The sequence below is a fragment of the Scyliorhinus torazame genome, chromosome 18 (genome assembly GCF_047496885.1).
Source record: "Scyliorhinus torazame isolate Kashiwa2021f chromosome 18, sScyTor2.1, whole genome shotgun sequence".
NCBI classification, from domain to species: Eukaryota; Metazoa; Chordata; class Chondrichthyes; order Carcharhiniformes; family Scyliorhinidae; genus Scyliorhinus; species Scyliorhinus torazame.
In genome coordinates this window covers 148,797,825-148,812,707 of record NC_092724.1, presented here as the reverse complement: position 1 = coordinate 148,812,707, position 14,883 = coordinate 148,797,825, and the positions used below count along the sequence as shown (strand labels likewise).

Here is a 14,883-nt window from a genome sequence, read left to right as displayed (position 1 = left end):
TCTTGACTCCTTGAGCAATCCAAAATAGCCTTGGACACAAAATTAATCATGCATGTTACCTAATATTTAACCTACCTTTTGTAGGAACAGGTCCAGCTCTCTTTCGAAGGTATGCCTGATGTAGCCACCTGAGTTGGCCACTTCCCAACTTAAAATGGAAAACCGCAAAGGCTGAAGGGAAATTCAGCCAACACAGGCAAAGACTAGCAAATACAGGAATCATGTATATTGGAACCTGCAAAACAGCCAGACAACACCAAAACCAGCAGCCATCTGCATAGTAATGTAGCAGCCATCTACATAGTAATGTGCGATCCCCAGGCATAATGGCAACAGTAAAGGTAAACAAAGCCAAGCCAGACTCCTCGGCGCCAGCAGGAGCCAAGACAAAGGAAGGCCAACGGACACTTAGGATCGCCTGCGATCAGGGAACCACTCCAGCATTGGCAAAATCGATCCAAGTGATCGGAAAGTAGTCCAATCACTTGGAACCAGGTATGGGGTCCGCCCCAAAGGGCAGGAAGCCCCTGGGGACTATAAATTAAAGCCCCCAAGTTCAAATCGTCCTTCTTGACAGGGTCACTCAGCAACGCGAAGCAACCCGAGAGTGAACTGTCCAGCGGCCTCCAAACAAGTAAGTCTCAAGTCAACGCTCGCTACGAGATAGGCGCTCCTAGCTACCAGTCCATACCAGCTTTTGAATCCTGCAGACTCAGGACCTGAACGAAAGGCCATTTGTTCCCCTGACCTGGTGGGCCAGTCTGAAGCTAAGTATAGGCCTGTTAGTGATAGAAATAGCCTAGAAAGTAGAGTTTATGCATGAGTAGCGATTTACTGTGTATAATAAACGTGCTTTGATTTGAATCTTACTAATTAGTGTGTTGAGTTATTGATCATTACTTGAACTTGAACCTCATGGCGGTATAAAGATACCTGGCGACTCTAGAGCAAAGGTTATAAAACAGAGCAAATTGAACCAACCAAAATTTAGCAACATATTACTGGCGATTCGGAAGTGTGTTAATGCATGCGTAACTAACAGGGCGATAAGGTAAACTGATAGATTTTTGTTGCGCCAAAACTGTCGGGAGTTTGTATTCCGGAAAATAGCGAAAGCCGTACCCGTAATTACAGCACCGCCTTAATACCCCTTGTTCCAAATTTTAAGAGAAGTATTTAGAGAGGAAAGATGGCAATGCAGGCAATGCAACTCCTCATGAACCCTGAAGAATTCGTGGTCGCAGCGACCAGCAGTAGAGTAGGACAGTGTCCCGTTTGGGAAGAGGAAATCAGAAAGTACCTCAAAGGGAAAGGATGGCCACTTTGGAGCGAATTCTGTGAAAATTAGGAAACAGGTCCCGGGAGTATAGGACATACTTGGTGGAAGAACCTGAGCAAAATCTATAAGAAAAGCTTGGGAAAAGCTTGCAAGCCGATGGCAATCGTGTCCTGTTTGGCACAATTGCGAGGCACAGAGGAGGTCGTTCGGACGCTCCGCAGAGAGATAGAGGAGGCACATCGAATGAATAAGGCCGATGTGAGCGAGATAGAGAAAGAGAACCTAGAATTAAGAAGGAAGTTAGCAGCAAAGGACGGAGAGGTGGATGATGCCAAGAGGGCACACCAGTCTTGTCTGGCGCACCGAAGCAGCTTCCAATCCCAGTACGAAAAGGCCTATCAGGATACGCAACGTGCAGTCCTGGTACGAGAGGAAACAGAAGCAGGTAGAGGCATTGCAAAGTCAGTGTTGCGACCTGAAGGCAGTGTTAAAAGCACTCCATACTACCACCACGGAGCAAAGACAAAGCTCATTAGACCACGCAAAGTGCCGGAAGCAGATTGCAGAACTGCAATCACCGCTTTCAGTTCAAAAAGGATTCCAGAGCACCTTTGGGTCCCAGTTAGATACAGAAGACGGCCCTGATTGGGAAGAATTGAGTGAGACAGCGCAGAGATATGTTCAGGGAACATGTGCGCAGGGAAAGCCCCAGAAGAGAAAAGCACCCCAACCCCCCACAGAGCAGATAGTTCAGGCTCCAATGAACCAAGTCACCACCCACCGCACAGCCACATCGGACGACACGGAATTTCTGTCCACCACCCCCTTAACAGTGACCCAATTAGGGGACGCGTGCGATAAAATCAAACCGTTCCTCCCCACCTCAGACCCCCACCACTTCTTTGCCAGAGTAAAGCAGCAGGCGACCATGTAGGGCCTGGACGAGCGTGAGCATGTGAAGCTCACAGTTTTGAGTTTAGACCCTTCGGTCGTAGCAGCCCTTCCCGACCCACAGAATGTAGGAGGCCCCTTGCAGAAATGCATACCGCGATCCTAGACGCGATCGGGTATAACAGGGGTGACCCCATAAAAGGCCTCAATAAGTGCAGGCAAAAGAAAACCGAGCACCCCACAGCATTTGCTGGACGCTTGTGGATCCATTTCGCAGCAGTTTTCGGAGACTTAGACCGCGCCCATTTGTCCCCAGACAACATGGCCAAATGGACCCGCACCCTTATCTCCCATGCCACAGAAACAGGACAAAAAGCTTGTGCCAATTATGATCCCTCAGACGAGGCTCATAATGAAAAACGGGTTGTAAAAAGATTGTCCCGCGCCTGGGAGCAATCTGTTCAAAACAAACCTACGAACAAAAATCCCGAAGAACAGCAGGCAGAAGCAGACCTACACACAGTTAAGGCGCACCAGAACCCCGCATGGGTGAATGAAGGCAGGAACAGCCCCCCACAAAAGCCTCAGGAGTGTTACAACTGTGGACAGTTAGGACACTATGCACGAGAGTGCAATGCCCCACAAAAGCAACAGAGAGCCCAGCAGACAGGCACTCTAAATAAGAACAGGACACAGCCAATACGTAGCATTAGCACCCGTTCCGATCAGACAGACCTGACCGGAACGGACTGACGGTGTTCGGGCTCCCCCAGTTGGGTCTACGACACCCTTTGGGATAGGTCTGGCTGACCAGTAGTTGCAGCAAAGATATGGGGGCAGCCCATCGGGTTTCTCTGGGACACAGGAGGGTCCCGCACCACAATCAATTCCTCCACCATGTTTCAAAAGGACACGTGGACCCACAAACACGACTGTGGCCGGTTGACTGGTTCCGTTCAAATCACAGGACCTGACCCTAGATCCCAAAAGCAATACGGATCCTAATATTTAACCTACCTTTTGTAGGAACAGGTCCAGCTCCCTTTCGAAGGTATGCCTGACAAGCCAGCAGCAACTTGTTCCATAGTTATACAATTCTCTGGGGGGATCACCAGTGGCATAATGTAGGGGAAAGAGGTGGCTCCCGTTGGAGTACCATACATTTTGCCCCATTTCTTGATGCCACAGATGATTTATTCTTTGGAAACCCATATAGTTATTGGAATGAAGGTCCTTTATGACTGAAATGCCCCCCAAAAATCAAGGAAACAAAATCAGGGCGCTGTGGCCTCTCGGAGCTGAATGGCAAGTAAAATGGGAGAGTCACAACACACTCCCTACTTAAACTGGATTACCACACCTGAAAAGCAAGCACAAATATGCTCACCCCTCACTGTCTTTAAATCCACTAAGCCAACCCAATCACGAAAGATAGGCTTTTATCTCACAAGCCCCCAATTTATTATGGGCCAGGGACCCAGAATAGAGAACACCAAAGTATATCATGGAGTTCACCTGACCCACAACTTTGAATAGATTTTGGTTATGGGAGCACAAGGGCCCACTTTACAGGTGTGATGCAACAGAGAACCAAAAGTAATTTTAAACAAAAAGAATGTTTATTCTATGAATCCAGTTAACATTTTATAAACCCACAGTAAACATCTTACCAACTACCAACACTGATAACCCCCCAAATAGATACAGTACCCTATAGGTAACCCTTAGTAACTTTCCTAACAACATCCATAAGCCAAAACACTTTTTAACAAAGACAGTAGGTTTGAATTTTCTGCAGAAATAGGTATGACTTTGAAATCATCAGGTGATCTGGAAACATTCTTTAGAAAGAGATATACACCTTCTTGTTTGAATGCAGCTCTCCAACTGAAAGCGAAACTAAAACACAGAGTCAAAAAGAGCTTCCAGCTCAAAATGAAAGTAAAAAGCAGAATCACATTCCAGCTCCACCCACAAAATGCCATCACTGCAGCCATTTGATAAAACACACTTTTTTGAAAGGGACATTCACATTGACATATAAAAGCAGACTTGCAGAGGTGGAACAACCTCCCACTATCTTTAGCGGGTAGGGTTCAAACTATTAAAATGAACCTGCTCCTGAGGTTTTTCTTTTACTGTCTCCCCATTTTCCTCCCAAAATCTTTTTTAACAAAGTCAACAAACCAATGTCCTCTTTTATTTGGACGGGTAAGGCTCTGAGAATCCATGGTGTTCTGCTCCAAAGGGACAAACAGACGGGGGGCTTGGTCCCCCCCCCCCAATTAATTGGATTTTTACTGAAATGAAAATGAAATGAAAATCACTTATTGTCACAAGTAGGTTTCAAATGAAGTTACTGTGAAAAGCCCCTAGTCGCCACATTCCTGCGCCTGTTCGGGGAGGCTGGTACAGGAATTGAACCGTGCTGCTGGCCTGCCTTGGTCTGCTTTCAAAGCCAGCGATTTAGCCCTGTGCTAAACCAGCTCCAGGGCAGCCAACATTTGTAAAATATTGTTGGGGAGAAATGGAAGCTCATTCGTGCACCACAGCTACTCTTGCAAAAATGACCATTGCCTTTTTCCCGTTAAGATTTTCTTCAAATTCTGTTGTCTCCTCCCTTAGAATTTGTAAACAGTTTAGACAACATTTAAAGTTCTTTTCCCGACTTCCCTAGCCCCTATTTGCAATAATCACCTCTTCCAACCTGCTGGTATGGACTTGACATTTTAATTTAGGGAGGTGAAGGATCTGGAGCAGTTTTGTGACGTTCGTGGAGAGGACTTTTGCTAGTTTTAGGGAGTTGGCCAAGAAATTCCAGCTGCCCAATTCCAATATTTTTAGGTATTTCCAAGTATCCGATTTTTCACGTCAAACTTTTCCTTCCTTTCCTTTGGCACCACCCTCTTCCCCGATGAAGAAAATTCTGTCTTTGGCTCGGCCTGACGGGGTCTATTTCAAGGCTGTCACCGGTATCAAACATCAATTGGTCCACTTAATGAGGCCCCACGGGCTTCATGCCACAAATGACTACCGCCTGCTGATTCACCGGGACTATGCTCACCAGTCCCCGCTATCGAGCATATTAAGCAGCACTTAAACCGATCCTGCAGTGGTAATCCCCCACAGCATGCAGCCATGCCACCAAGGAGACCGGCTCCAAGATTTGAGGATGCCAACCTGGCCCAACTGTTGGACGTAGTGGAATCGCAACAGGATACCCGTACCTCCAAGACGCTCGGCAGGTCAGCCACAGGGCAGCCAGAGCCACCTGGGAGGAAGTGGCAGCAGCCCTCAGCATGCGGACTGTAACCCAGAGGGCCTGCACACAGTGCGGCAAAAATCTAAATGACCTCCACTGGGCTGCATGGGTTGAGTCGGCATCGGCACCTGGTCCACCTGTTAACCCCCCCCCCCCACGACAACCATGCAACTGGCACCGGCCCAGCACCATGCCACGTTCTAGCCCACCAATGCACAGCTGTGGTGCTCACCCATGTTCCCCGTACCCCCTCTGCATGCGGCTCAAGATGCCCTCTGTGTGACCGCAGGAGAAGCTGGCCCATAACAGATGTGAGAGGGCCCAGATGGGTGGCGGGGTGCCAGACATTGGGGTCCTCACTGCCTACAAAGGACTGGCCCTGGAGGTTGATGGGGTGGCGGGAGACAGATCGGTCACCAACGTCAAGATTGGCCTGCCCCATATAGGTTGGTAATCACCGGCCCCCACCCAGAGGACCCCTCACGTGAATTGTACATGCCAGCATGTCGATCGTGTCTCCATCCCCCAATGACCACGTGTCCATTCTCCTACAGGACCTCCATCCAATGGCGCCGGCCTATCCAGGGTGGCCCAAACCCCATGCTTCCCAAGAGAATACTGCGAAGGACAGCTCTGAGGATGCCACCATAATATTCGCAGCACAGCTCTCATCCCCACCCTCCACTGACGCAGAGACACACACCTCAGTGGGAGAAAGTAGTGGACAGGCTTCGGGCACATTCTGGTGAGCACCGCACAGTTGCAGCTGCACATCAGGTGGAGACAAGAACGTTCAGGGGAGACAGCAGTCAGAGATCTGTTGGATCCCAAGACCCAGCTGGGTCCCAGTCAGATGCTGAGCCTCTGGACCAGGTTTACCCGGAGCTGTGCAGTCGATATGGTGAGGCCGAGAGGTTCAGAGGGAGATGTCAGTGACACTCCAGCAGATCCACAACTGATTGGAGGAGTCCCAAAGGCAGAGAATGCAGGAGATAGCACCGGCAGTGCATGGCACCAAGGCCAACACTGCTAGGGTGGTAACCGCAGTGGACAGCCTGAAACACAACGTCAGCACCATGAATGGTGGTGTCCAAGGCATTGCCCAGTCAGTAATGGCCATGGCTGATGCATCGGTAACATGTCCCAGTCGCTGGGGGATGTGTCCCTGACGCAGGTAGGCCTTTCTGAGGTGCCTGGATGGCACTGTAAGGCAGGCAGGAGCACTGTCGTGCGCACTCCTGGGGATGCGTGCACACACATGCACGATCTACATGTGGTGATCGCACAATAGTTGGACTTTCAGAGAGTGGAACCTCTTCCTGTTGACGCAGGACGCTTCTGGATGTCCCTGTGCATGCAAGGCAACATGCATGCCGTCTATTACCCCCTGGACCTGGGACATCCCAGCGATGGTAGACATCATGCTGCCCAAACATGTTGGGCTTGGTCCATTCATCATTTATATAGTTAACTGCCCCAGCAATGGCATCCGTGACTTCACAGATGCACTTGTATGCTGTTGGTTGGGAATTGCCACATAAGTCCCCGCCTGAGCCCTGGAATGATCCTGGGGCATAAAAGTTCAGGGCTGCGAACAGGGCTTCCTCTAAGTGCCAAGTTTGCAAGGACATGGCATAGGTGCCACACCATTCCCTTGTTGAAGCAGAGCCTCCTTCACATGCTGTCCGTCATCAGGGGCCCTGCACGTAGTTGAGATGTTAAGTAATGACTCCCACCTGCGACATGGTAACCCTACTCACTTGGGGGCTGTGAAGTGCTCACATTACTACAATTGCCAATTCCAATTCCCTATTAGCAATGGCGCCACGGTCAGTTGGGGCCATGGGGTCTGGGCTGACAGGAAGTAGCCAGAGCTGCCCCCATTATGGGCACAGATGATCAAGGGGTGGCATGATGGACATGTGGGCACTGGGGCACCCACCTCCCAGCACAGGGGTGACCCCACCAATAACGCCTCCCCCAACCAAGGCCGACCCCCCACCCCACCTCGAGCACTGGACCAGCACCCGGGCTGATTGCTCGACTTCAAAGCTGACTACCCACCTCCTCAGATCCCCACAACAGCCATTCCGCCAATTTCACGTATTTAAAAAGGGTACTAACCGCGTGACTGCTTTAAGGGATACGGTTAGATCACGCGAAGTCTTTAGATAGGGGGTCGTACCCATGACTGGTTTGGAGATTGTCGATTATTGGTTTCTCGCCACGCCACATATCCTGATTTTGCCAACGGGACTGGGCCTTAGTTTGTAAACCAATCGGTGCCCGGCATGGTTCCTGATTTTGGCCTCTCCCACGATTTAACGGCCGCATCGTGCTCAAACAAGAACGCAATGAGACCAGATCTCACCCTCAGAATTACTTTCATCAAAGGGAAGCGGAACTCACTGGCCAGATCGGCTCCTCAGAGATGGGGCCACCATTTTGATGAGTGCCCCGATCTCTAAGTGAGCTTGAGGAGTCACTGCGCCCCCACCCACGGGCAATGTTGCCCCTCCACACACATGGGCACTACCCCACAGCCCCCTCCCCCCCCAAGTGATGACAACCTGCTATGGGGTCACTGAGTTCCCCTCTCTTCTCAGATCTTCACACTCATCCTTTCGGGCCACCCATCCTTCACCTTCCCAACCTTCCAGAGGCCCCTTCATGCCAGCCCTGCAAACCGCTCCCCACCCTTTCTTTCAATGGCATGGTCCCTCTCAGGCCCTGACCCTTGGAAGCACCACCCTGGCAGAGCTCCTGCCTGCCTTACAGTGCCAAGGTGCCCACGTTCAAGGGGGAGGACTGGGGGCCACTCTGCCCTGTCCCTGACCATGGCCCAGGTGACTCTTCTCCTTCCCCCCGCCCCCCGATATTGTTTTACGTGGACCAGTGTTGAATGTCGCCTGGCTGGGGACTACCTGGAGAGGCCATTCGCTTCCAGGAGCCTGATAGATCCCTGGTTTGCATGCCTAAGCAGGTTTTAAACCTACTTCGGTGTGTGAGGCTTGGTCCCACCCATTGTGGGCAGGATCCTAATTGCAACCCCTTGTGAGACCTGGGTAGATTTCGCGAGGCGTACCGGTTGTCAGGGAAACCCACAGGAGGCCTGTGCCAGCATCGCACTCCCATTAACATAGACCATAGTGCAGAAGGAGGCCATTCGGCCCATCGAGTCTGCACCGACCCACTTAAACTCTCACTTCCACTCTATCCCCGTTACCCAATAACCCCTCCGAACCTTCTTTGGTCACTAAGGGCAATTTATCAAGGCCAATCCGCCTAACCTGCACGTCTTTGGACTGTGGGAGGAAACTGGAGCACCCGGAGGAAACCCACGCAGCCACGGGGAGAACATGCAGACTCCGCACAGACAGTGACCCAGCAGGGAATCGAACCTGGGGCCCTGGAGCTGTGAAGCCACAGTGCTAATCACTTGTGCTACCGTGCTGCCCATTCTGGAGCAATGCAGCCGGTAGATCGCAGCTTTTGTGTTGGTTCTGTCAAAATTCATACTCCTGACCGCCAAAATTAATTCACATTTGTCAGAAATTGGCCCATTCCCCAGTGGATTAAAATCTGCAATTTCTTTCAAAACCTGATCTGCCCAAAGGATTTCATAAAAATCTTACTTAAAATTGTTACATTTTCCTTTCTTTCTGAAATAGTCATCGTAAAAGTGTCTATTAATTTATTCTCAATGTGAGCAATAAAAATCTGCAATAAGCATTTACAACATCACATTTTTAGGGTCTGAAAATGTATATGACATTTGCAATGAAAAGGATTTAGTTTGTTTTACAAGCCATGTTTGAATTGGAAACACCATAGTACCTTTATAAAAGTCACAAGTAACAGAACCAAACAAATAAATTCACATTTCCAGTAATATAGAAATGTTAATCATATGACTTAGATATTGGGCACTCAGTTTAAACATTCGCGACCTCCCACACCAAACAGTGGCAGAAGTGGGTATCATACACAAGATGCACAGTAGGAACTCAACCAGGCTCCTTCGATAGGAACTTTCCAAACCCATGATGTCTACTACCAAGAAGTACAAGGACAGTAGTTGCATGGGAACACCACCACCCGCAAATTTTCTTCCAAGCCACATATTGTTCGTTCACTGTCCCAGGGTCAAAACCCTGGCACACGTCCTACAGCACTGTGGGACTGCAGCAGTTCAAGCTACCCCCTTCTCGAGGGCAATTAGGTATGGACAACAAATGCTGGCCTAACCAGCACATCTTGTGAAATATTAAGAAAAATAATTAAAGTACAGTAAAGTGAATCCCCAAATTGGTTACACAGAAATTGATTTATTTGACCTGGCTTGTCAGTGCTAGATTACAAGTATGAATAGTAAAGGATGAAAAAATACTGACACCAACTTATCGTCACAACTTAAAACCAACTGAACAAATACAAAATAATCCAAAAAATCTATACATTAAGTATATACAGCTCCGATAAATAGACTAATACTGCTTAGTCATCTAATTTTATTCTGCATTTGTCTACCAGTGCATCGAAAAATGGAAAACAACATGGAAGTGAAACATCTACCAACAAAAAGCTTCAATTAAAAAATTAAGTCAAATGTATCATCTGATGGGCAGATAATTCTTTTTGCGCGACATTCTCAGTAGTAATGTGGCTGGCTTCTTTCCAGGAGTGTCTTCATTTTCAAATAATTTTGTCACCACACATCTCTCCATAAAACTGGACCAACTGGATGCCCTCATTTTCCAAACATATCATCAATCATAGTCACAGTACCCAATTCCAATCAAGCTGTCCATTGGCACTTTAAGCATTAACAACGTTGACCTCACTAATTTTCAGAGATTGCCATTTGCCATGGCTTTCTACCTATTTCATAGAGCTGACGTGGATCTTCAGTGATTACAGTCCTTTGTATATGGCTGATAGAATCATAGGCCACTTGCAACAAAAAATGTTAAATCGAGATTCTTAAGAAATATAAAGCTTTGAGGAGGTAAAATATAAGCCCTGGACTCCACAAACAGACCAGCTGTGTAGAGGGAAATATTGAGAGATTGCGGAGTAAAAACTTTCCTCATTAGTTGAGGAACAAGTAAGAGGTCTTAAGAGCCTTCTAACTTTCAGCACTTCTCTCCAGCTCAAGCATGTAGTCAGTCCCAGAATGCACTGTGGTTATTGACACTTGAAAACAGATTTCTTTAGGTCATGTTATGACCCATGTTAGATATTTGGCTCAAACTGCATCAGATGCCATCATATTAATGTTTCTTAGTTGAGGAAACTTTCTTCTTTCTTGCTGCCAGCATTTCATAAAAAGGGTCTCTACTGATTGCAGCCCTATAAGCAAAAAAAATGTAAGACAAAAGAGTTAAAGATAATCTAAACAAGAAACATCAAGACATTGAACATAAACATTATAGCTAAAACATAAATCAATCATCCAGCTTCATTCTTCAATAATTACAGTCATTAAGCAGCCTGGCAGGATACTGTGGCCAGTGTTCCAATTCATTTGGATGGGAAAACAAAAGGACATTGGGAAAGCTGTGCTTAGGGCAAGATGAGGAACAAGAGTAAGGTACCAAGCAGACGTTTAATGCACTAACAATGTTATCTAGGAATGCAGATCCTAGTGGCCCTACATTCAAAAGAAAAATGTTGGAAACTAAGAGTTCACAAAGGACTTTTTTTCTGGTTACTGTAACTTTGGTGGAAGAGGTATGAAAAGTCCACAAAATAATGCAAAAGTTGATTACAATTCTTTCCACCAAACCTGTTGTGGATTTAGGAGAGAATCCTTGTAAAAGGTTAATCTATATAGTTTGTGTGGAACAGTCCACTGCCTCCAAATATATGGAAGTATGACTTGGCTGAATAAGTTACTTGTAGTGGAGTCTCTGAGGGCAATTGTGAGCCCTCTCTCTCCGTCCATGAGAAACACGGCACAGGCTCAACATCATCGAATCCTTACAATGCAGGAGGTCATTCAGCCTATCGAGTCTATACCGACCCTTCAAAAGCAAACTCTACCCATGTCCGCTCATCTGTCCACCCCGCCCTCTCCCTGTAACCCTAGACGTCCCGAGACACTAGGGGGCAATTTATCGTGGTCAATCAATCTAAATCTCACATCTTTTCGGCGGGAATTCAGCTGTTGGAGTGGGTGAAGCTACAGAGTCGAGCGGTAAGTATTTAAACTAGCTGCTTTGCGGATTTGAGTCTTTTCGGCGGGAATTCAGCTGTTGGAGTGGGCGGAGCTAAGAGTCGAGCGGTGAGTATTTAAACTAGCTGCTTCGCTGCTTAAACAGCGGCCACAGGGTCTTTGGGGATAAATTTGAAGCAGTGACCTGATTGGCTGGCAAGGAAAGTGCTCCAATTAGCAGTAGCTGGGAGAAATTTAACTCTTCGTGTGTTGGTAAGTATTGTGATTGGTAAGTAAAATCTTTATTCCTTTCACTTATTCATTATTTGATATATTTGTAATCAGTTAAGGTAAAGTGTAAAAATGGCAGGAGATCCCAGACCTGTGTTTGTGCTCAATGTGGGAGTTCAGCGACGCGGCTGTTAGACCGCATGACAGCTCTGGAGCTGCGGATGGACTCACTTTGGAGCATCCGCGATGCTGAGGAGGTCGAGGATAGCACGTTCAGTGAGTTGGTCACACCGCAGATTAGGATTTGTGAGGGAGACAGGGAATGGGTGACCAAAAGGCAGAGAAAGAGCAGGAAGGCAGTGCAGGTGTCCCCTGCGGTCATCTCCCTCCAAAACACGTATACCGTTTTGGATACTGTTGGGGGAGATGACTCACCAGGGGAAGGCAGTAGTAGCCAGGCTCATGGCACCGTGGCTGGCTCTGTTGCACAGAAGGGCGGGAAAAAGACTGGCAGGGCTATAGTGATAGGGGATTCAATCGTAAGGGGAGTAGATAGACGTTTCTGTGGTCGAAAACGAGACTCCCGAATGGTATGTTGCCTCCCGGGTGCACAGGTCAGGGATGTCGCAGATCGTCTGCAGGACATACTGAAGGGGGAGGGTGGACAGCCAGTTGTCATGGTGCATATAGGCACAACGATATAGGTAAAAAACAGGATAAGGTCCTACAATCAGAATTTAGGGAGTTAGGAGATAAGTTAAAAAGTAGGACCTCAACAGTTAGTAATCTGAGGATTGATACCAGTGCCACGAGATAGTCAGAGTAGAAATTCAAGAATAGTCAGAATGAATACGTGGCTTGAGAGATGGTGCAGGAGGGAGGGGTTCAGATATTTGGGACATTGGAACCGGTTCTGGGGGCGGTGGGACCATTATAAATCGGATGGTCTACACCTGGGCAGGACTGGAACCAATGTCCTAGGGGGTGCTTTTGCTAACACTTTTGGGGAGATTTTAAACTAATGTGGATGGGGGATGGGAACCAAATTAGGAGGTTAGAGGTCAGTAAAGAGGCAGCAACTAAAGCCAGTAAGATACTAGATAATAAACTCATTGTGACTAAGGGGAAGAGTAGACAGGGAAGAGATGATGAACGCAAAGGGACAGGTGGTCTGAGACGCATTTGTTTTAATGCGAGAAGTGTAGCAGGTAAGGCTGATGAACTTAGGGCTTGGATTAGTACCTGGGAATATGATATTATTGGTATTACTGAGACTTGGTTGAGGGAAGGACAAGATTGGCAACTAAAAATCCCAGGGTATAGCTGCTTCAGGAGGGATAGAGAGGGAGGTAAAAGGGGTGGAGGAGTTGAATTACTGGTCAGAGATTATATCACAGCTGTGATTAAGGAGGGCACTCTGGAGGATTCAAGCACTGAGGCAATATGGGTAGAGCTAAGAAATAGGAAGGGTGCAGTAACATTGTTGGGACTTTACTACAGGCCTCCCAAAAGCAAGCGTGAAGTAGAGGTACAAATATGTAGACAGATTATAGAAAAATGTAGGAGCAATAGGGTGGTCATGATGGGAGATTTTAACTTCCCCCAAATTGAATGTGGGACTCATGTAGTGTTGGAGGCGTAGATGGAGCAGAATTTGTAAAGAGCATCCAGGAGAGTTTTCTAGAGCAGTATGTAAATAGTCCAACTCGGGAAGGGGTCATACTGGACCTGGTATTGGGGAATGATCCCGGCCAGGTGGTTGAAGTTTCAGTCGGTGATTACTTTGGGAATAGCGATCACAATTCCGTAAGTTTTAGAATACTCATGGACAAAGACGAGAGTGGTCCTAAAGGAAGAGTGCTAAATTGGGGAAAGGCCAAGTGTAACAGAATTCGGCAGGAGAACGGGAATGTGGATTGGGAGCAGCTGTTTAAGGGTAAATCCACATTTGAAATGTGGGAGTCTTTTAAGGAAAGGTTGATTAGAGTGCAGGACAGACATGTCCCTGTGAAAATGAGGGATAGGAATGGCAAGGTTACGGAGCTATGGATGACGGGTGGAATTGTGAGACTAGCTAAGATGAAAAAGGAAGCATACATAAGATATAGGCGACTTAAAACTGATGAAGCTTTGGAGGAATATCGGGAAAGTAAGACAAATCTCAAACGCGCAATAAAGAGGGCTAAAAGGGGTCATGAAATATCTTTGGCTAACAGGGTTAAGGAAAATCCCAAAGCCTTTTATTCGTATATAAGGAGTAAGAGGGTAACTAGAGAAACGATTGGCCCACTCAAAGACAAAAGAGGGAATTTATGCGTGGAGTCAGAGGAAATGGGTGAGATTCTTAATGAGTACTTTGCATCGGTATTCACCAAGGAGAGGGACATGACGGATGTTGAGGTTAGGGATGGATGTTTAAATACTCTAGGTCAAGTCGGCATAAGGAAGGGGGATGTTTTGGGTATTCTAAAAGGCATTAAGGTGGACAAGTTCCCAGGTCCGGATGGGATCTATCCCAGGTTACTGAGGGAAGAGAGGGACGAAATAGCTGGGGCCTTAACAGATATCTTTGCAGCATCCTTGAGCACGGGTGATAGACTGGAGAATTGCTAATGTTGTCTCTTTGTTTAAGAAGGGTAGCAGGGACAATCCAGGGAACTATAGACCTGTGAGCTTGACGTCAGTGGTAGGCAAACTGTTGGAGAAGATACTGAGGGATAGGATCTATTCACATTTGGAAGAAAATAGACTTATCAGTGATAGGCAGCATGGTTTTGTGCAGGGAAGGTCATGTCTTACATACTTAATAGAATTCTTTGAGGAAGTGACAAAGTTAATTGATGAGGGAAGGGCTGTAGATGTCATATACATGGACTTCAGTAAGGCGTTTGATAAAGTTTCCCATGGCAGGCTGATGGAAAAAGTGAAGTCGCATGTGGTTCAGGGTGTACTAGCTAGATGGATAAAGAATTGGCTGGGCAACAGGAGACAGAGAGTAGTGGTGGAAGGGAGTGTCTCAAAATGGAGAAAGGTGACTAGTGATGTTCCACAGGGATCCGTGCT

At 47.4% G+C, this 14,883-nt stretch overlaps 1 protein-coding gene across 5 annotated transcripts in view; it reads right to left on the bottom strand.

Annotated features, from left to right (window-relative positions):
- Positions 1–9,744: 9,744 nt before the first annotated feature.
- Positions 9,745–14,883, bottom strand: part of cyth1b (cytohesin 1b) — a 298,861-nt gene continuing 293,722 nt past the window's right edge. For all 5 annotated transcript variants that reach the window (XM_072483574.1, XM_072483571.1, XM_072483572.1 and 2 more), the window contains exon 13: positions 9,745–10,784. In XM_072483574.1, the coding sequence (XP_072339675.1) occupies positions 10,706–10,784 (79 nt within the window). In that variant the 3' untranslated portion in view covers positions 9,745–10,705. The remainder of the gene's footprint in view (positions 10,785–14,883) is intronic.